We start from the raw sequence: 24,345 nt of genomic DNA, 5'->3' as shown, positions 1-24,345 counted from the left end.
ATCATAAAATGTGCCTCACACTTTGTAATGTCACTGACAAATCAGCCACCTCCTTCACCCTTAGCTCTGTGAAGAATTAATGTATCAGTCACTGAGGAATAAGAACTGTCAAAAGGTATTGCACATGGTAAAATTCAACTATTGTTTTGTGCGGCTTCTGTTTGTTTTACACATACATGCAAACAGACGTAATAATTCAGAGTAAAAGGTTGAAATTAAATTGTATTTTTTTTAAGATTTTATTTATTTATTTGACAGAGAGAGAGAGATCACAAGTAGGCAGAGAGGCAGGCAGAGAGAGAGAGAGAGAGGGAAGCAGGCTCCCTGCTGAGAAGAGAGCCCGATGTGGGGCTTGATCCCAGGACCCTGAGATCATGACCTGAGCCGAAGGCAGAGGCTTAACCCACTGAGCCACCCAGGTGCCCCTAAATTGTATTTCTTATAGGTGGTAGCAGATAGGTAGGTCTCTAGGATCGGGGGTGGGGGGCAGGGCAAAACAACAAAGAGAGGTCCATATACCATAAATGTAAATATTTAATGATTATAAATCAAGTCAGCAAACTGTCAAGAAAAATATAACCTATTATTTCCCTTGAAAGGATATCTTCACATTGACTTTTAGATCAAATTCTAAATAATAATTCTCAGTCTCCTTGAAGTTGTATGGCAGGACTTAGCTAGCTATGGCCCCTGGACTGTAGTCTGCTCACCTTCTCTTCCTAATCTCAGCTCCTTCCAGAGAGGACTGGACTGGTTTTGCCTGAACAGATACCTCAGCCAGCACTTTCATTTTGTGGAACCCCATCAAACAGGCGCCCCTTGGCCACTCCCTCAGTCTAGGAATGGGCACACTAGAGTTCAGGCAGATACAGACATTGTTCCTGGGAAGAAGTCAATAAAGGCCTGGAGGTAGGTGAAGGTCTGTTTGGTCAGAGTCTGGGCTTCCAGGTACCTGGCATGTGGTCAGGAAGGGGTGGTGGTGTGGCTCAAAGGTGTGCAATTTCCCCTGGTCTCCTGAACTTCTCATCCTATAGAGGGGCAAGAGGGTCACAGCAAGGCCCACTAAATCATGGACCTCTCTTGCCTAGGTTTAAGAGCCATACTTGTAGTGAGCAAAAATTTGGACTGCCATTGCCTTGGGGATCTGTTCAGAGTTATAAATAAATAAATAAATAAATAAATAAAATAATAACTTGAAGAAGTTGTGGGAAAAATTTAAAAAAAATTAAAAGCACACTCTTGGATAGAAAATCAGCTCTATGGTCCATATATACAATGGAGTATTATGCCTCCATTAGAAAGGATGAATACCCAACTTTTGTATCAACATGGATGGGACTGGAGGAGATTATGCTGAATGAAATAAGTCAAGCAGAGAGAATCAATTATCATATGGTTTCACTTACTTGTGGAGCATAAGGAATAACATGGAGGACACTGGGAGATGGAAGGAGAAGTGAGTTGGGGGAAATTGGAGGGGGAGATGAACCATGAGAGACTGTGGACTCTGACAAACAAACTGAGAGTTTTGGAGGGGAGAGGGGTGGGGGGGTTGGGTGATCCTGGTGGTGGGTATTAGGGAAGGCATGTATTGCATGGAGCACTGAGCATGGCACATAAACAATGAATTTTGGAACACTGAAAAAAATAAAATAAAAATTTAAGAAATGGGTATAAATAAAAAAAAAAGAAAAGATCAGAAAAACTAAGATTGGGTTAGAATGAATTTTTGTAAAATCTCAACAGTAACACATATATAAGTCATCCAGGCATGTGAGAAGGAATGTAAGAGCATAATATTGTCTGGAGGTGAGAAGACCAGGGTTGTGGTCCTGCTCTGGACCAAGAAGTCCTTTAATCATTCTAAGTCTCAATTTCATTTCTGGTAAAATTAAGAAAAGGAACATCTCAATCAACTTCGGAAGTCTGATGTGTGAAAAAGTGCAAGTGATTTTTTAAAAAGATATCTAACCAAGATGCTCCCACATTAACATACTTCTATATCTTCCCATTGCTTTGAGAATAAAATTAAACTCCTTACCACGTTCTACAAGAACTTACATGATCTCACCCTGTTCACTGCTCCATCCTGTCTCCTGCTGTTCTCTCCCTGGACCACTAGGCTTCGATGACCCTGTCATCCTTCCTTCCCAAGAATGTGCCAGAGAAGCTCTTTCCCACCATTGGTGCATTTGCACTTAGTGTTTCCTTTGCCTCAAAAACTCTTAAGTTTTTCCATGTGGTTGAATCTGTGTTCTCTTTCAGGTTTCAGTTCAATCCCCACCGGCTAAAAAAGTCCTTCCTCTCCATGTCTATGTAACATACTTCACACCAGCCCCTTGGTCACATTCACTCCCTCTCATTTGTTTATTGCCTGGGCCCCCATCTGCCTTGTTCATTATTATGTCCCAACCACCCAGACCAGTACCTATATCCTAACACCTTCAATAATGTTGCCAATAAATATTTATTGAAAAATGCACAACCATGAAAACATAGTATTAATCAATATTATAACCATACTATTTATGGCTTATAATTAAGTTTTGTTTTTCACAGTCAGTGTCTCTACTCTTTACAAGAAAGCTGTAAGTTGGGTATGACTATTTACCAGTAACTGATGCTCTGGGAGGTTAACGTACAAGTTCACCCAGCTAGTAACTGGCAGAGATGGAATTTGAATCTAGGTGCTGACATCAAACTAATCATTATTCCATGCTGCCTCTCTGACACCTCCTATCACAATTAATTTATCTCTCCTTTAAACTCTAATATCATTTTTGACACTACTTATTTATCATGTTTTGCAATATTAATTGGGGCATGCTGATTTTTTGCTCTACTTTCTCAGCAAATTTATTACAGAGGTGATGTCTCCTGACTCTCCACCAGTGTCTAACATCCCACTTATCCACATCACTTAACAAGTATTTGCAGCTGCAAAAAATCATTGGAAGTACAGAATATATGAGTCAGGAGCATTATCTCCTTTACAAGAGCAGTGTATTTATGCAAAAATTTCACAAATTAATTCTCATCTAGAAATTAACAGGAAGAAAGTTATTGAACCCAGTTCTGAACTTTCAGTGGGGTAAAATTTAGTGTCCTGAAATATTTTATTATCCTCTGAGTATTTACGTTCTCCTATAGCAACTGATGAAATTTATGTCCCACAGAAACAGAAATGTTTCCCACAGAAACATTTAAACTAGTTTCAGTTAAACTTACTTTTTCTTTTAATTTTTTAAGTGTTGATAACAATTACACAGCTTTTCTATGAGTAATAAGGTCTGTTTCAGAGTGTGCTTTTTTGAGACTATTTTTATCAACTATTTTGTCAACAGGATTCTCAAGCCACTGAGATAAAACATCTGTTGGCTAATAACCCACCCTATGTAATTTAAGTAACTTTACTACTCTAAGCAAAGGGTAAATCCTTGTGACTAGGATTTACAAGTCACTTTCTGGCAGTTCCATAGTATCTCACAATAGTTTTCTGTATATCTCCCCAACCACCACTTTGCAATTTATGCATTAATACCACAGTCATCCTTCACTGACAATCTTCATTGCGCAGACACTCCCCAAAATAATTTTTCCTTTTTTTGCTTGATTATCCTTTTAAAGCAATTCTCAATAAAAAATTAAGTGGTAGGATTTAAATTACAATCCCATAATACTTGTTATTCAATGGTATTGAAATACTTTAAATAATCAAGCAACAGAGAATAATTTTAAAAAGTAAAGATGCTTTATAACGTTTATGTGTGTAAGTTAGGAGTATTTATATAAGGATGATAAATATAATGATAAGGATATTATTTCATATTTTATCCATAAATGTCAGCAGTTAGAATATGGAGGGGATCTAACATATAGCAAGGTGACTATTATCAGCAGTATTGTATTATATACTTGGAAGTTGCTGAGACTGAATCTAAAATATTCTTAGTATATGTAACTGCATACACACAAAAGGTAATTAGGTGAGATATGAATGTGTTAATTAACCTTATTGTGGTAATTTCTTCACAATATAGACATATGCTAAATCACCATGTGGTATACCTTAAATTTACACAATGTTATGTGTCAATTATATCTCAATAAAACTGGAAACAAAGAAATGGCAGGCAAACAAACGATATGAATGAGTGAATGAATAAATAAATACATGAAAATAAAACTGATGGTAATTAGAGCTAAGAGGATTGGGAAGTGGATTAAATATATGAAGAAGATTAAGAGGTACAATCTTCCAGTTATAAAATGAGTAAGATGTGGAGATGTGATACACAACATAGGGAATATAGTAAATAATATTGTAAAAATTTTGTATGGAAACTGATGGTCACTATACTTATCATGGTGATCAATTTATAAGGTATCTAAATATCATCAGATCACTGTGTTGTACACCTGAAACTGAAATAATATTGTGTATCAATTATACCTCAATAAATAAAAAAACAAAAACCTCTCAAATTTTCAAAATACTTTCTTGAAGGACATTTCAGGAGTAATATGAATTGAAACAAGTCACTTATTTTAAATTAGAAAAAAACACATACATGATGATATATATATTTTAGGCCTAAATTGGAGGAGGGAGCATGCTATTTTTAATACCAGTGTATCATTACTTTAAAGCATTTGGAAATTACTCTTCTTATATTTCTGGGAAATTGGGAAAAAAAGAATACCAATAACTACAATGTTTAAAAATCTTTAGTTACATCCATAAGGAAGAGTAAGTTAGCAATGGCACAGAATGTCTCCTCTACACTGGCTGAAATGCCTTCTCCAAGAACCAAAAAGCAAAGAAAGTTAGAGACAAGTACTTTATATCACTAACTACTCAGAGTCCTCAGAATATGTGCAGTCCAATAGAAACAAACATCCATTACACATAGGTCCTCATCCAGATACTAGAACCAGTTTCTGAAAGTTAATCTGACATGAATTGTCTTACTTTCTAAGGCCTAGATATTTGGGAGTTATATGTTAAAATAAACGACATTTGAAAAAAAAAAGTGTGTGAGTACTCTCCTCTCCCCTGAAAGTACCAGATGAATGCTTTAAATATCAAATGGTTTGTTAGGGAATAGACAAGATCTCAAGTTCTTTCTGCCTTTAAAGACATATTTCTTTAGTTTTTTTCTGGATTAGCATAAATACATCATCGTTAAAAAAAAAAAAAAAACAAAAACAAACCACACACAGTATTTTGTAGACTTCTAAGAGAAAAAGGCTTCATGACCACAAAGTCCATTTTTATACCCGAATAAGTAGAGAAAAGATATAGCACTGTATTACTGATGACATAATTAAAATGAAACAGTAATAGAAAATTACAAGTTAGTTTCCTAACGCGAGTTTTGAGTGCAAACAGCTTATTCTAAAGAGCTCAGTGATTTGTTTACCGAACTGGTATCAGTTTACTTATCTGAAGGGACAAGAAATAATTTCTTTCAAATTTGAAATACAGCTCATGAAACCTAGCTGTCAGACCATAGTTTATTTTTAATACTCAGCTTAAGAGTTCTATAAAATACATGGATAAAGGCTTAAATAGTGAAGCCTTAAATTAAGAGCTCTTTGCCTCTCAGCCACCAGAACTGATGAGTGTCAGGAAATTAGTCTGGTTGACTTGGCCCCCTTTGTCATACTTGAAGGAGGAAACACAGGAAGCCCCTCCATTTGTTTCAACTGGATAAGTAAGGAAGTGTTCAGTTTATTTTCAGCTAAGAAGACTGGTGCTTTTGTTTCATGGTCCAGTCCCTTGTTTCTTGATCTCTGTTCTGAAACCTCTTGACATTGACAATGACACTTATTGCTACCTAATTCATGCAGTCCTGATGTTTAAAGAGTTCAACCATCTGAAGATGTAGCTGGTAATGGCAAATATCCCCACAGATTATCTAAGCCTCAGGCACAGGATATGCAAACTCTACATCATCTTTATCTGATTCCAGACCTACCAGCAACTGACCTTCCTTTTGTGCTGGAAACAAACGGGTTAGCCCAGAAAAGGGCCAAACAGACTGATGGTGTTCTTACCCTGGGTAGAACCCCCAACCAAAGGAAAATCTTTCCCTTCTAAAAACAGTAAAAGTCCCAAGAGTTCAGGTTATCTTTTAATAAAATTTCTCATTAACAGGAATACTGTAAGGACCTTCTTAAACACATGGAAAATGCCAAATAGGAGATTACTAAAAAATTTTTGCAGTGATACACCACAGATGAATTGCCAATTGTACATAATACCATTTATAAATCAAAAGTATTGTTATTATACTTAGAATTCCTGGATATATATTAAAGAAATACCTATCTGTGCAAATATATTTATTCAATTATACATATGTTCAATTAGATATATAATTGAATTATTTCAGAGAATCATGTTAAGTATCAAGTATTGAGAAATTCAAACATATATTTATATATTTACACACATGCATATTATTTTTAAGAAAATCAAATTAAATCACCAAATGAAAAGTCATCATGACCTTTTGACCAACAAATCAAAACATAATAAAGAATGTTTATAACATGGACTTCATATTTCATATTTTTGTCAAATGACATAGCAAGTATATATTTCTAGGTAGGACCATGTCATGTGTCATACCTTTTCATGGACTTTCTGACCAGGTTCCATCCCTTCAAGATGTTCTGATTCTGTGGACCCCTCACTTGATGCCATTTTTCTTTGTATATGAACATTTTGTTCACGCAAGGCAACAATCTGCAAAATAAAAGCACTATGCCTTAAAAATCTAAAATAGAGCATAAAGTATAGAAAAATTGAATTTATTCAAATGTGGCTAAGAACAAATGAATACACGCAAATAATCAGAAAACAAACATTAAATTTTATTCATATTATTACTTAAAAATATTTTTAACATTTAGGTTAGCATTTTGAATAATAATTACATGAATATGATATTCATTGAAGAAAATATTTTCTAGTTGAAAAATGTATCTATATAGTCGGAAATGTGTCTAAATTAATGCCATGATCCATGTGGTATTAATTCAGAAATTACTTTTTAAAATTAATTTATGAAATGTGATAAAATTCATATCAGTCCATATTTTTAAAGTATAAAAGGAAGAAAAATGAAAACATTGCAGGCTGAAGGCCAGTTACAAGCACATTCATTCACTCTAAGAGGTAGCATATCTGTAATTTTAAAATAAGCAAATACACAAACTGGACTTAATTTTGTGCCACTGTCATGAGTACTTAGAATTAAATGCATCTCATTATCCTTATTTTAATGGCCATTATCTTAGTGCTGCTAGTTCAGTTAATTTGTAGAAGACTTCTCAAAAAGCAATTCATTCTTGAAAATGTTCAGCTCCACTTTACATAGTATTTTCAACTAAGAAAGATTCTCAGATAGTTACAGTTTAAGTGATGTTAGTAATAAGAGGAAAAAATAGCATTCTAACATTTTAAAATGATGTTTTAAAATACAGTTGCTATTTATACATATTTTTGAAGGTATTTTACATTAATACCATAACTTACTAATTTCTTGGCAAATCCTATTATATAAATGATGAGGGAATAGAAGGCTAGCTGAGGACAAAGCAGAAGCTGACACTCTACACACCCACCCCCCACCCCTGCCTTGACATGTGTGGTATTCCTCAGCCATTTTTGGCTGCCCTAAAAGAAAAACAAGTAGTTAACTTATAGAGACCACAATCCTGCAAGACCTGAATCTCCCTCCATTTACAAACGTCCTAGTGATTTACAAGGAAGAGGCTCTCTTATCAATAACCTAACTTCCAGAGATCCATAAATCAGTCCTGAAGCCTTAACATCATCTTCCCCTCCATAAAACTGAGGGCGACTGAGGCAGAGGGAAATGTAAATAAAGTTAAATTTTTTCCAAACCTAAAGCTCATTGATAAAGACCTGCGATAGCAGGAGTGTGACATTCCTCTAGGAAGCTCTCAACAGTCTTACTGTTAATACCTTCTAAAAGAAAAAACAACCTTAACTTACAAATAGCAAAACCTCCAGGGTCCTGTGTGTCTTCTTCTTTCAAACGCTCCCTTTTCCTTACCTCCCCCAACCCTACAGTATATAATCAGCCCACTCCCCAAAACCCCAGCGCAGCAGCTCTTTATGCCCATGGGTCCTGTCCCCGTGCTTTAATAAACCACCATTTTGCACCAAAGATGTCTCAAGAATTCTTTCTTGGTCATCGGCTCCGGCCCTCACCTCACCGAACCTCACTTATATTCTAAAACTTCATCATTAACAACTCAGATATTGAGTTAATATTGGTTCTTGGGGAAATCAATGCCTACAGTATTTAATACACAATAAATAGTCAATCACACATGAGTCCAGTACGTCGCATAGACCAATAATTGCCAAATAAATGTAAAAGGTCAAGAAGTTGTCCCATGGCCATCCCCATCCCTGCCACTACTTCAATGCCCAGATGCACAATGATGTGTTCATGAGATCAGGTATCTGGTATATGACCTCCAGCATTAACATATGCATATAATTTTGTAAGGGCCGATCACCAAATAACAAAGAACAACTCTTCAAGTGCTCTTCTTGAACTGCAGTCAGCAAACAACAGGTTCTCTTGCTCCCATTTTTGGCCACCTACAAGCTGTCATCCACAAAGCATTCTAACATGCTAACAAAGCCAGATTCACCTTTGAAACTTCAGTTACATTGTGTCACTCTTTGCATTCCAAAGAACCTCAATGTTTTCCCAAATTATTTAGCTTAAGTTTAAACTTCTTAACAAAGTCTAGAATACCCCATTTATCATCCCTTCAGTCACAACAGCTTCCCTTCTGTTTCTCAAATACACCAGGCTCTTTCTCACCCGGATTTTAGGAACTTAATCTTCCTGCCTGAAACATTCTATTCCAGCTCAGACCACAAGTAACACAATCCCAGCTTTCAAAATTCAGCCGAAATACTATTCCTCAGAGAAAACGTACCTTGCCGTCAACCACTTGCTATAGTTTCCCTGCTTATTATTGTGTATATTTCACTGATTAAATTCCAATATTTTTTCCTTATTTGCTTAATCACTTTGCTTATTTAGCTATCAGAAGTCCTAATAATATCTCAGGGGAAAACAATTTTCAAAGGAAGACCTTATGGAAAACAACATTTTCATATGAAGCAGCACATTATATTATTATGTGCAAGGTTTAGTTTATTCAATAAAAATGTGTTGATTTAAATAATGAATGGATAGGGATAAACAAAGAATAAAACCTAATTCATTCAGAAGTAACAAAAAATAAAGATTTAGAGTATGTGGGAGACTTCGGAGAGATTTCTCTGATGTTAGAACAGAAATGGATTATACTAACAGAACAATAAGAATAAAATAGTCCCTTGGTATATCATTTTTATATTAATTCTTAACATCTTGTCTCTTGAATAAAAGAATAATATTATATTATCATCATTACATAATGAAATTTTATTACAAAATTTTTAAAAATTTAAGCATTGTATGCTGACATTCCACTAACATCCATGGCTTAACAAATATGTTGACAAAGGTAATAATAAATTTTTTAAAAATTCTATGCATTTTCTTCCATTATTTAATCTACTTAGATGTGAAGAGAGAGTTTTTTGTTTGTTTGTTTTTGTTTTGTTTTGTTTTTTAGCAGGGGGAGTGGGAAATGCAGGCCTCCTGCTGAGCAGAGAGCTCCATTTGAGGCTCTATCTCAGAACCCTGGGATCATGACCTGAACCAAAGGCAGATGCTTAACAACTGAGCCACTCAGGCACCCCGAAGAGAGACCTTTAAAAAAAAAAAACAAAACATTTAAAAACCAAATTTAACTCTGTTTTCAGAATAAGTTCTATTGGCTTAGTAATTCGTGCCTAAAATAAAGCAGGGCCTCTATAAAGGTTTACTGAATGACTCAGTGAATTAATACCCTAAATAATAATAATAAAAGTCAAAATGCCAAATTCATACAGAAAACACTATATGCAAATATAACTGTGCATCTATTAAAAAAAGGACAAACATCAAGTGTTTTACAAAGTATACACATGACAGTTCTAAGAATGACATAAGTTTCAACAACCAACATACAAATTCTCCTTTTTTTGGTTGTTTTTTAACCAAGCCCACAAATTAGGTTTTTGAAGTAGGAGAACAGATGTAGAATCCTCTATATTCTTTAATGATCTAAATGATTTTGTTCTATTTTTGCCCAATAACAAATTATCCTGAGGAGTTATGAAAGCAAAACTTCAGCATCTGATCTAATTGTACGTGTTAATAATCTTGATTCTTTCTTTCAGGAGGGAAAAAGGTAGAGGTTCTCTCCTGTGAATGCAATGTTGGGGGTTGGGCCTCTTTAATGTTTTCAAAGGGCAGAGAAGTTCACCTAGAAATCACAGGGCCTCCAGGTAGCAGAGGTCTCTTTCGGAAATTCTCCCAGCTGGCTTAAGAAGCAAATGCAATGGGGCACCTGGGTGGCTCAGTGGGTTAAAGCCTCTGCCTTCAGCTCAGGTCATGATCCCAGGGTCCCAGGATTGAGCCCCACATCGGGTTCTCTGCTCAGTGGGGATCCTGCTTCCTCCTCTCTCTGCCTGACTCTCTGCCTACTTGTGATCTCTGTCTGTCAAATAAATAAATAAAATCTTAAAAAAAAAAAAAAAGCAGCACCAGCAGCAAATGCAGGAGAGAGCTTGAGAACTAGCTTAACACACACAGAACGAAAGGAAGCTGATGGCCCCAAAACATTCTTTGGGCTCTCACTGACAGGGAGTGCTGTCAAAGGGAGGGGAGGGTGACTTGTCTAGGATACCAAAGTAGTCCTAGATCCCTCATTGCTAAACAGCATGACCTACTACTAACGAGACAGCATGGCAGGTAGGAGGAAGCACTTCCGGGTAGACTCTCTAACAACTAGCTTACCCAGTTGTTACATAACTGCCAGAAAGTACTGGAAACTCACCACGTGCCAAGCACTGCACAAAATTATTTTAACCTACAAAATAGGTTTTATGATCCACGCTTAAGAAGTGATTAAACTGAGATAAACAGAGTGTGATAAGAACTAAGCAGGAATCAAGTGAAAATTAACTCCTTAACTTGATACCTTCTACTTTCTATCAAATTGCCTCACATGGCTTAAGTCAGGGGAAGTTCATAGTGGGTGGGGATGGGGAAAAAGCATTTCCCTTCCAAGTACTTCTACCTTCCCATCCAGGAAACCTTGTGTATCAATAAGGTATGGACCCCTCCTTGGAGAGATTCACATCCAGGCATAGCTGTGCCTACATTTCCAGTTTATCAATCCACTGCAGGCCCATGGAACTCTGGTCAAGGGGAACTGCCCACAGTCATTTTAATTGATCAACCATGATTTGTCAACTGTTTGTTGACACGTTTTTAAATGCCCAGCATCCCTTCAATATTACTTTTGTTAACAATATCCTATACTTCCACTGTGGAAATTTCCTTCCCTACTCTAAACCTAGAGACTGTCAGTCAGGGGGCCAGAGCTCAGGGCAAATGTGTTGGCACATGATCCAAGCCAGGGAAATTGGAATACTCCTTGAGATGTTTCAGGCAGAGCTGTGGGGGAAGATTTGTTTTCTACAGGCTTAAGCTGGTACGATACAATCAGGATGGTTGTTTACCGTCAGTTCTTGCTCATGGAGAAAAGCATACGAAAAAGATAGAGCCCTGATGAATCAGATCTGCTCCTAATTCTAGCCATTCTTAAATCACCTCTATCCTTGGCATTTCATTAATATGAGCCCCAAACTTTTTTTTTTTTCCCTCAAATTTGCTTTTCTGTCACTTATAACTAAAAGCATCCTTGAAAATTAACAAGGGACATGGAAGGCAACATGGAATTTCTACGTGGAGATTTTGGAGAATGACTAAGCATTTATCAGTTGGAGACAATGGGGGGGGAAACTGTTCAGGAAGATAGAAGAACATGAGCTCTTTGTGTACCTAGTACTATGGGTTATTTAATATTCCTGTGGTGAACACTATCTGGATGAAGATAAAAGAAAGACAGGAGACTAAAGAAACTGAAGTACCTCAACTAAAACTCTGCCATCTATGTTCTTCTTGCTCTGGCTTATTGCTTCACCTCCACTCTTATTTTGTTTCCTGATTGCTCATCTAACTTCTGAGAGCCTGGCCCATTGTCTCTAGGCATTTCTAAACCCATGATATTTCCAAGCCAGTCTTCCAAGTTTTGTTCTTGCCTTTGCCTCTGTCAAATTGTTTTTGGCTCCTGGATGGGGGGCTGGTCACCAAAAGGACCAAGCCATGATTAGAAGCTTAGAATTTTCAACTCTACCCCCTGATTCTCCAGAAAGGGGAGAGGGCTTGGAGTTAATGATTGATCAAGCCTATGTGATGAAACTTCCATAAAGATCCTAAAGTATGGGGGTAAGGGAGCTTCCAGGTTGGTGAACATAACATATCCATGTGCTGGGAGAGTGACATACCCCAATTCCATAGGGACAGAAACTCCTGGGCTTGAGACCCTCTCAGACCTTGCCTATGTTTCTCTTCATCTGGATGTTCATCTGTATCCTTTAAAAAAAATGGTAAATGTAACTGTTTTCCTGAGTTCTTTGAGTTGCTCTAGCAAATTAATAGAATCCCAAGAGGGGGTTATGGGAATCTCTGATTTATAGCGAATCAGTCAGGAACACAGATGACAACTTTTATTTACAACTGACATCTGAGGTGGGTAGGGGTATGGCGTAACTGGGTGATGGGCATTAAGGAAGGCATGTGATCTAATGAGCACTGGGTGTTATATACAACTAATGAATCACTGAACATTACATCAAAAACTAATGATGTATTGGGGCACCTGGGTGGCTCAGTGGGTTGAGCCTCTGCCTTCAGCTCAGGTCATGATCTCGGGGTCCTGGGATCGAGTCCCACATCAGGCTCTCTGCTCTGCAGGGAGCCTGCTTCCTCCTCTCTCTCTCTCTGCTTGCCTCTCTGCCCACTTGTGATCTCCCTCTGTCAAATAAATAAAATCTTTAAAAAAAAAAAACTAATGATGTATTAATATTATATGTTGGCTAACTGAATTTAAATTAAAAAAGTAAAAACAAACAAACAATTGACATCTAAAGTGGAAGAGAGAAGTCATGTAGGACTGAACCTTTAACCTGTGGGATCTACCACTATCTCCAGGAAGTGTCAGAATTAAGCTAAACTGTAAGACACCTAAAAGTGTTTCAGTGAATGCTTGGTGGAAGAATGCTCCCTTCCCACTCAGGCACACACACATCCGGTGTCAGAAGTATTGTAAGTGTGGTAGTCATGTCAGAGTAAAAGAGAACCACAGGAGGTAGACTGCAGTTTTCCTCTACACACCCTTCTTCCTTGACTGCTTCTGAAACACCTTTAGGTCTTTGCTTACATGTCACCCATTCTGGGATGGAATCTAGGACCCTCCTCCTTCCAGATGTAAGTTATATAATTCCTTAGCATTCTCCAATAACTCAGGTTATCACTATCACTATCAGCTGTTAGTTTTCTGATTGCTCATTTTGCCACTGAGTGCCTCAAAACCAGAGCTACACTTATTGATTATTTATTCCCAGTTCTTAAGACACTGGGTAACAAGTAGGAGGCAATCTAGAAATACTTACAGATAGTTGCATGAAAAAAGACTATACGAATGGAAAACCTGATAGGAAGTTGGAAAAGCTGGGTGGCAAAGTTCTCGAAAATTTATACATGGAGAAGAAAATTAGTCATCCATGTGGAAGACAATGTAAGCTTGAAATCTTCCCAATGTTCAAAAATGACTCCAGATGAACAAGGACCCCTGAGAATGGAAGAATTCATTGGGAAAATACAGGAAGGATGAGAAGTACTGACCTAGGCTTGTAGGATATTCACAGCTGTAATGTAAGGAAACAGGGCAGAAGGCATAGGCAACTATAACGGAGGATGGGGATGGGATCATGGGAAGACAGCTTAATGAAAGTTAACCAGAATTTTGTGTCTCATTGTGTCTTAAAATATTACAAAATATTGGGGCACCTGGGTGGCTCAGTTGGTTAAGCAACTGCCTTTGGCTCAGGTCAGGTCCTGGAGTCCTGGGATCAAGTCCCATATTGGGCTCCCAGTTCCATGGGGAGTTTGCTTCTCCCTCTGACCTTCTCGACTCTCATGCTCTCTCTCACTGTCTCTCTCTCAAATAAATAAATAAAATCTTAAAAAATATATTACAAAATATTTACAGGTGTATTGCAGCCTAGGTAATATAATTCAGGTATATTGAAGTACATGCTGTATTTATATGATCTAGATTTAGAATAGATTGACATTAGATGGAAAAATGGAATTCCATAGTTATCTAGAATTTTTTTTCAGCCAAACAGAATTCTTAACATAGAAAAAGAAAAGCAATGTAATTTAATTTAATTTTTACTTGGCTTTTCTCGTCTTTATTTTTTGAAATATTAATCTACAAGACATTCTGAAGTTTGACAAGGAAGGCCAAAAAATAAGAAAGAGAAATTTAGAAATTAAGTTTCTAATTAAGAACTATTAGCAATACTAATAGTTGTTATATATGTTAAATATTTTGAATACCTATTATACGCCACAAATTGCAAAGCAATTTATAAGCATAATCTCTTTTAATCCTCCCAATAGCATAAATTGGGCATCATTTTATTTTACAAAATAAGAACCTAGCACCGAGGGAATAAATAATATATTTAAGGTCACAGAGAAAAAGACGTAACAGAGACAGGTTTCTGATCCAGGTCTGATAACGTTAAAACTTGTTGTTTAAGTATTATGTTTTAATGAAAATTACTGAAGTGATTCATTGCATACATAATCCAAACATTTATCTAGGTCAAGACAACAGTTCTGTGGTCTGATAGCAAGGGCATTTACCTGTCCTGATTTGGCAAAACAATTGATATACAGTTTGAAAAATATCTTTAATTATTCCCAGGAATAAAAATCATGCTGTTTATATTTTTATCATTTTTATTTAGAACTCTTATGTGGCACAGGCATTTCAATTTACTTTGAAAACTGCCCAACTACTGTTTAAAATAAATCATGTCTACTCTTCATCCTAATTCTCCAGGGATTGTCATTCTGATATTTGTGAATTCATAGTTGCCTTTACCTACTTAACAACAACTTCCAGACACTGCCCATATCTAATTAACAAAGATTCTTTTCCTCTATTTTTACCCCAAACTCAATTAACAATTCCAAGAGTGAGACTTGCAGAAGTCTCACTGCACTAACACATAATTTGCTTCTACACATATGCTTATTCTAATTTAGCTGAATTCCACGCTTAGATTCCACTGATGTTGCAACATGAAAAAGCAAAGAAAAGTAACTAGTAGAACAGTAGAGATTTACGATTTACACTTAAATGACTCTATAGCCTCAATAGTTTGGATTTGTGTTGTTATATGGATTTGTGTTAGCTGGGAAACTATAAAGATTGAGATACTTATTCAAACATAATTAAGGACCTCAAGCCAATAGGTATGTCACTTTTCCAGCGCTAGGTGTTGGCCACTGATCTGTTAAGCACCACTGAAGCATATTAAAACCCGTGTAAAACAATGTCATAGAGTAATGCCGTTTGATCAGCTCCTATGTAACATTCATTTTCAATGTCTTTCAGTGAGCGACTAAAAACTTGTGAAACTCAGCAGATTCAATGAATGACTGAATTGTTTTGAGAAGAGAATCAGAGGTTTGCATTGTGAGATTTTGCCTCTTGTCAAGTTTAGAAGATAGTTATTTAATCAATGATTTAATGTATGAATCCACTTATCCTAATGAATGACCAAAGAGCTTGGAGGCAGAAAATGTAGAAACCATTCACTTGGTGGTAGTTTCAAAGTTTTACCACTATACTACCTCTATTCAGTTGACAAATATTTATTGAATAAATGAGAACATGGTGTATACCTTTATTTTTAATCTGCTCCACTCTGGCTGACCAGCTTTCCCAGTTCCCATTAGAGGAATTTACTGGGTACTCAAATTTAAATGCACATCACCAGTAAGTTTCTGGTGATTCTTTGATGGAAAACACAGTAAATGAACAGGGCATGAATTTGGGCTATTTTCAAATTGTATATATGAACTGATATTGCTTATACCTAAAAAACCATAAGAATTCCTTGTATAGTTTTTGATGGTGAAAAAGTCCTTTTAACAATGATATTAGAGGGGCTCCTGGGTGGCTCAGTCAGTTGATTTTGGCTCAGGTCAAGAACCCAGGGTTGCAGGATTGAGCTCCTTATCCCACTCTGTGCTCACCTCAGAGTCTGCATGAGAGTGTCTCTTCCTTGCCTTTGCCCTTCCCCGCACTCACACACTCTCTCTTTCTAAAATAAATAAATAAAATCTTTAAAAAACCCACTAACATTAACATTTTTATAGCCCATTTTTAAAACAATAACTGGCATGCAAAACTCTTATTGTTAGTTTTAAGTTTAAGACAATGGTTGCAATAACAATAGGATTTCGAATGTTTGCTAAGGTACATTTGTTTTTTTGCACGGAATACTTATGGTATTCATTTTCAATGTTAACTATAATATTCTATAATATTAATTTCAATAGCTATGTTTGTAATATAACTATTGATATTTAATTCTACTATAAATTACAATTCTCTATGAAACTATCTCTACTCTATTCATCTAATTGGTATTTTAGTCATTCTTTTTTTTTGATACTTGTTTATTCTTTATTTTAATTTATTTACATTATTCAAATATTTCTCTAATACTTAAAATTACAATAAAGTCAAATGCTGGCATTTTCATTAGGGGCATATAAATGACTACAGGAAATACACAACGACTTAAACTGGAGAGAATTAGAGGACATTGTTAAGGCACAGAACTGCTGTTGCAGCAGGTTACCAGCTAAGAGTGGCATTAAATGGAAGAACAGTAATAAAAATGACCAAGGAAGCTGCTAATGTGATAAATTATAGGAATTAATCAAGAGAATAAAAGCAAAAACAATTGTGATAAATTATAGGAATTAATCAAGAAAATAAAAGCAAAAACAAAGTCCTAAAGAGTTTTCCAAAAGTATCAATAATAGGAAAACAAATTCTGAACAAATTATATTTATCACTGTAGGAAAGCAAGGTTCAGTTTAAAATATAAATAAGCAAAAAAAAAAAATGAAGAGGGGAGAATAATATTCACTGAAGTAAACTGAGAAGTGTAACACCATGTATAAACAATTGCAATAATTCAGTACTGAGTGCTGAGAATGTTGGCAGTAGTTTAAAGTTTTGATTGTCATGAAAAAAAGAACACCGCAATATCTAACACCCAGGAAGATGCCAGTTGCTAATAACTCCTCCCCTCCCTGAAGACAGAATCTTACTAAAAAAACAACAACAACAACAAAAACAAACCGTTAAATTAATTAAATAAGGAGGCCATTAGACTGATGTGGCTCTAATGCCATGGCATGCAATGTAAGCAAACCAAATTGTCACCCTTTAAAATGCCACAAAGTTAGGGAACCAAAATGTCAAGGATAGCCAATCACAAACAGCACACTATGCTTTATAAGAGCCAATCAATATCTTTTCTTTGCATTGGCTCTCTCTCTATATGGTCTGCTCTGCCGCACCCCCGACCCCTGTCTTGTCAAGGAGGGCTTCTAACCATTTCCAGTTTGACCCTACTGTTTAATTTGAATGGATTTTTGTGTAAAGAAACTTTGAGAATTTTTAATATGCTTCAGTTTATCTCTTAACATGTCTCACAATGAAAAAAAAACCAAACAGGAGTTAGTAAAGGCATTGTTTATCATAAAGGACATGTTGGCATAGAACAAAGGTTTCCTTCAAGATACTTCCCACAATTATTTGGCCCCTTTTTCTACCTAAAATCAGAAGCAAAAAAACATGCTAATTTGACATGGCCTTCAGTGAGGGCAGGAGGACAACTGAATGCGGTAATTATCTCACACCCTCCAAGAAAAAAAAAAAAAAAAGCAAAAACAAGGAGACCAAGTCATGCTGAAAAGAGAGTCACAGCAGTGTAAAGGGGCCACTGGGTCCAGACATGATTAGTTTATAGAGTAGCCACTAAGCTCTGTGAATAAGAATTAAAAGAGTCTGTCTTTAAAAGTCTCAATAAATGTGTATTTTTTATGAAATGTTTTAAGAAATGAATGAAAGTTTCTATTTTATTTACATATACTGAGAAATATTAAAATGTTTTGAGCGAATATTGATTATTAAATTAATAAAGGTAAATCTACCTAATACTGATCATGTTTATGTCATCTGTTTATTCAAGAGTGAATCATATGCTGTCAGGAATTTTTGGATGTTTTAGAATGAAATTTCCACTTTAATAATCCAAACACACTGTATTTCCATCAACAAATATGTGAATCTTTTAAAATGTCACATTAAAATTAATGTCTCTGATCTGAGTACTATCCAGGCCCCTACCCTGCTTAGCTTCTGAGATCAGAGAAGAAATTTAGCATAGTCAGGGGTCTGAGGTGAATGGGGAATGAGGAGTTGTTGCTTGGTGAATATAAAGTGTCAGTAATGCAAGATCAATACATTCTACAGACTGCTTACAACATAGGTGTATAGGTATCCTTTGTTAACTATATGGTATTGTGCACTTTAACAGAGCTGAGAACACAGATCTCTTATTAAGTATTCTTACCACAGAAACAAAAATAAAAACAAAATACACCACCAAAAGAACACAAGAACATTTTTGGAGATGATGGATAAGCTTAGTATCTTGATTGTGGTGATGGTATTAATGAGCGTATACTTAAGTCTAGACTCATTAAAATGTACGCGCATTAAATAGGTACAGTTTTTGTATATCAATTATACCTCAATAACACTTAAAAAAGAGAGATGACCAATAAAGTTATAAAAATAATAAATAAAAGTAACCTTCTTGAAGATGGGACTGTATTCCCTTTCAGCACTATTAGATTTGATCTCCTCAGCCAGGCATGGCTAATACTGTGAATACACACATTTTTTGTTGTCCCTTCCACCTTTTTTCTCCCCCAATCAGTGCAAAAGTGACAAAATTGTAGACTGTGTCCTGGAACAATTCTTTTTAACTCTGATATGGTAAGGGGGAAAGCCTTAAGGAAAAGAAAAGCATTTCAAAATGCTTAAAAAGCACTGGAGAAGGGGGAGGAGCAAGATGGAAGATAAGTAGGAGACCTGAATTTTGTCTGGTCCTAGGAATTCAGCTAGATAGTTATCAAACCATTCTGATCATCTATAAACTCAACAGGAGATCAAGGAAAAGAATAGCAGCAACTCTATGAACTGAAAAACAACTACTTTCCGAAGTGTATATTTTTCTAGGGTTGTTGTTCCCCTTTTAGCATTTTGTTTTTCTCATTCATCTATTCATCTCTGGACAAAATTACAAAATGGGAAAACTCACCTCAAAAAAAAAAAAAAAAAAAAAAAGAACAAGAAAAATTACCAAATGCCAGGGACCTAACCAATACAGACATCAGTAAGATGTGAGAACTAGAGTTCAGAATGACAATTATAAAGATACTAGGGCTTGAAAAAAACATAAAAGATACTAAAGAATCCCTTTCTGGAGAAATAAAAGAACTAAAATCTATCCAAGTCAAGATAAAAAAACTATTAATGAGATGCAATAAAAAATGGAGGCTCCAACTGCTAGGATAAATGAGACAGAAGAGAGAATTAGTGATATAGAAGACCAAGTGATGGAGAACAAAGAAGCTGAGAAAAAGAGAGATAAACAATACTGGATCAATAGGGGAGAATCTGAGGGATAAGTGATACCATAAGATGAAACAATATTACAAAAGACTCCACCCCAAAACTGCTAGAACTCATACAGGAATTCAGTAAAGTGTCAGGCTATAAAATCAATGCACAGAAATCAGTTGCATTTTATACACCAGCAAGGAGAAAGAAGAAAGATAAACTAAGGAGTTGATCCATTTACAACTGCACCCAAACCATAAGATACCTAGGAACAACTCTAATCAAAGAGGCAAAGAATCTGTACTCAGAAAACTAGAGAATACTCATGAAAGAATCTGAGGACAACACTAAGAAATGGAAAAACATTTCATGCTCATGGGTTGGAAGAACAAGTATTGTGAAAATATCTATGCTAACTAGAGAAACCTACACATTTAATGCAACCCCCTTCAAAATACCATCAACTTTTTTCAAAGAAATGGAGCAAATAATCCTAAAACTTGTATGGAACAAGAAAAGACCCCAAATAGCCAGAGGAATGTTGAAAAAGGAAACCAGAGATGGTGGCCTCACAATTCCAGACTTCAAGCTCTATTATAAAGCTGTAATAATCAAGGCAGTATGGTACTGGAGCCCAGAAAGGGCCTCTCAACTCTATGGTCAACTAATCTTCAAGAAAGCAGGAAAGAATGCCAATGGAAAAAAGACAGCCTCTAAACAAATGGTTTTGGGAAAATTGGACAGCACATGTAGAAGAATGAAACTGGACCACTTTCTTACACCACACACAAAAACAGACTCAAAATGGATGAAAGACCTAAATGTGAGACAGGAATCCATCAAAATCCTTGAGGAGAACATAGGCAGCAACCTCTTTGATCTCAGCCACAGCAACTTCTTCTTAGAAACATCACCAAAGGCAAGGGAAACAAGGGCAAAAATGAATGATTGAGACTTCAAGATAAAAAGCTTTTGCAAAGCAAAGCAGTCAACCAAAACAAAAGGCAAAGGACAGAATGGGAGAAGATATTTGCAAATGACATATCAGATAATGGGCTAGTATCCAAAATCTGTAAGTTTGAACTTACCAAACTCAACACTAAAAGAAGAAATAATCCAATAAAGAAAGGGGCAGAAGACATGAATAGACATTTCTGCAAAGAAGACATCCAGATTGCCAACAGACACATGAAAAAGTGTTTAACATCACTCGACATCAGGAAAATACAAATCAAAACCGCAGTAAAACACCACCTCACACCAGTCAGAATGACTAAAATTAACAAGTCAGGAAACAATAGGTGATGGGGAGGATGTGAAGAAAGGGGAACCCTCCTACACTGTTGGTGGGAATGCAAGCTGGTGCAGCCACTCTGGAAAACAGTATGGAGGTTCCTCAGGAGTTGAAAATAGAGGTAAACTATGACTCAGCAATTGCACTACTGGGTATTTACCACAAAGATACAAATGTAGTGATCTGAAGGGGCATATGCACCTGAATGTTTATAGCAGCAATGTTGACAACAGCCAAACTATGGAAAGAACCTAGATGTCCATCAGCACATGAATGGATAAAGAAGGTGTGGAATACACACACACACACACACACACACACACACACACACACACAGAGGAATATTATGCAGCCATGAAAAAAATGAAATCTTACCATTTGCAATGACATGGATGGAACTAGAGTGTATTATGCTAAGTGAAATAAGTCAATCAGAGAAAGATAATTACCATATGATCTCACTTATATGCGGAATTTGTGAAACAAGACAGAGGCTCATAGGGAAGAGAGGGAAAAATGAAACAAGAGGAAGAGAGGGAGACAAACTATAAGAGACTCTTAATCTCAGGAAACAAACTGAGGGTTGCTGGAGTAGAGGGGTATGGGAGGGATAGGGTGGCTGGATGATGGACACTGGGGACGTTATCTGCTATGGTGAGTGCTGTGAATTGTGGGAGATTGATGAATCACAAACCTGTACCCTTCAAACAAATAATACATTATATGTTAATTAAAAACAAATTAAAAATAAATAAATAATTAAAATTTTAAAAAAAGAAAAGCACTGGAGAAAATACAGAAGGCAGAAACAATGTCCATTAGTCATTCTTGCATATAAAAAAGGAAGCCAGGACAATACAAAGAATTTATCCACTTAGTTCTTCCTTAGAAATAACCAAAGCATACTAAACCCATTATTCTGAACAATTCCTTTTAAAGTAACGTATTTGCTTGGTTCTAATGGTAATAATAAAGTGCTACTTTCTTTTGCAAGTATTCTAATTTTATTTTTATGTGATTTTTAAATGTGAAAATATTAGAAAATGTCAGAATGGAAATAAAGCAGAACTTATGTGGTCTTTATAGTTTACTTCCATGGATAAAGAAAATAAAGCGTACAGAGAATGAATGACAAACCTTTTTCTGGCCCCCACAAATCTCACCCTAATTAGTCCCACTGTGGGACACACAAATCCATCTCTCTGGACCTCAGTTCAATCATCTTTAAAAGGAGTATCATGGCTAAAAAAATCAATATCAACATCAAAAATATTTACTGAAAGATACTTGGTGCCAATCACAGTTTTAAGCACTTGATATTATTTAAACATCATAATAATCTTAGAAGTTCATAATGAGGTTTGAGCTAATTGAGGAAAACAGAATATAGGAAATTGCCTATAGTCACAGAGCAACCAAATGGCAGAACCACTTAGGGAGAAAGTAAAATCCCCTGCAGGGAAGTTATAGCTCCTGTTTATAGTGTGTTTCTTCTTTCCTTTCTTGTCTCATCCTTCTTTTCTCAACCAGGGCAGAATTTATTTATAGCACCGAATTAAGTATTCCATACAGAAGAGGGTTTTAAACCTGTCACATTCCTCTCACTTGTCCATATAACTTCCAACTACTCCCTAGTATCCACTTTTCACAAAGTATCAGGTATTCTTTGGTTCCTTCTTATTTCTATTGTGCTGCTTATCTCACTGTTTTGTAATCTCCCATTTATGGGTTCTACGTTCGATGCTCATGTTAGATTTAGGTCCAGGTTTTTGTTAACAGTTCAAAATCAAGTGCATCAAAATCTCCTATAATGCTTGTTAAAAATGTGGACCTCGTTTTAGAGAATCTGAATTTGAATCTACCTCTGACTGAACATTATATACCCTTCAGTCTGAGGACCAGTGCATATAGTCTTCAATTCAGGGGCTTTCTCCCATCTATTGTGTGGGTAGAGGCAGCAGCCCAGTGAAAAGCCAAGGGGCCAGTGACAGAGAGCTTCCAGGACAGGTCCTAAGTGATCACCTAGTGTGGGGTAATCAATTACAGCTCTCAGCCTGTCCGTTTTTGTCAGGCCTGGAAGCTAAAAATGGTTTGTAAAAGTTTGAATGGTTGAAAAAAATCAAAAGAAAGATACTACTTTGTGACACATAGAAATTATAAGAAATTCAACTTCCAGGGTTCTTAAATCCATTTTTATTGGAACACAGCCAAACTCATTTGTTTACATGACTATCTAGGATAGTTTTCACTCTACAATAGCAGAGTAGTTATGACAGAGCTGTATGGGCCACAGAGCCTAAAATATTTACTAGTTGGCTCTTTACAGAAGAGTTTGCTGATCCCTGATGTAGAAGTTCATGCCTATCTCTTTTTTAAGAGTATATCGTCAATGATATTGTCATAGAGATGTATGGGCACAGATGGCAGCTACACTTGTGGTGACCATAGTATGACGTGTAAACTGGTGTACATCTGAAACTAATGTAACATTGTGTGTCAACTAGACTCAAGTAACACATAAAATAAACAATTTCAAAACTGTTCAAATGGATGGAGGGAAAGTCAGAACTGTAACTCCATTTCCTGCGTTTTAGAATCACTTTCACACATTTTTTCTAATGCCATTTTTTTCAGAAGAAATATAGGCTAAATTATCCCTGACAATGAATTAATGAAGCAAATATATATTTTTTGTATGCTCTCTGGTATTTTCTGCTCAAAATAGGAATGTTTTAGATGATATGATGACATTGGTTAATGATATTTCAAAAGAAAGAACTGAGAGAATAAAGAAAAATCCTAAAAATAATTGTGGATGAGATCTACAGTACTCTCTATCCATAGCCCTTTGTAATTTGTTTCATAGAATTTATCATTATATAAAATCATTTTTAAATTTATGTGTTTCTAATACAAGCTCTTTGAGGCAGGGGCAACTTCTGACTTGGTTACAGGTATGTCCTCAAGGCCCAAAACAGTACTTGGCACCTGTCCAGGGGATAAGACAAAGTGTTATTTAAGAGTATGAGATATAAAGTAGAATTCTGGTTCTGCCATGTACTGTCAGTGTAAACTTGAACAGTTATTTGCCTTCTCTGAGCTTCAGTTTCTTTTTCTGTAAATAATGTTTGTAATACCAGCCTCAGAGATTACTAATATGAAGATAAAACTAGTTAAAATTCATAAAACATTAAGAAGAACACTTCTGTGGGCATTCTATAATTATTAGTTATAATTGTTGTTTTAATAAATGTTGAATG

The 24,345-nt window shown here is 35.9% G+C and overlaps 1 protein-coding gene across 20 annotated transcripts in view; it reads right to left on the bottom strand.

Moving 5' to 3' along the window:
• PPFIA2 (PTPRF interacting protein alpha 2) overlaps positions 1 to 24,345 on the bottom strand; it is a 483,812-nt gene that overhangs the window by 138,565 nt on the left and 320,902 nt on the right. For all 20 annotated transcript variants that reach the window (XM_032854666.1, XM_032854670.1, XM_032854668.1 and 17 more), the window contains one exon: positions 6,638 to 6,754. In XM_032854666.1, coding sequence (XP_032710557.1) covers positions 6,638 to 6,754 — 117 coding nt within the window. The remainder of the gene's footprint in view (positions 1 to 6,637; positions 6,755 to 24,345) is intronic.

The sequence above is a fragment of the Lontra canadensis genome, unplaced genomic scaffold (genome assembly GCF_010015895.1).
Source record: "Lontra canadensis isolate GAN:19392208 unplaced genomic scaffold, GSC_riverotter_1.0 scaffold9, whole genome shotgun sequence".
NCBI classification, from domain to species: Eukaryota; Metazoa; Chordata; class Mammalia; order Carnivora; family Mustelidae; genus Lontra; species Lontra canadensis.
The sequence above is the reverse complement of the archived record's forward strand: the minus strand, read 5'-3'. Positions and strand labels throughout refer to the sequence as shown.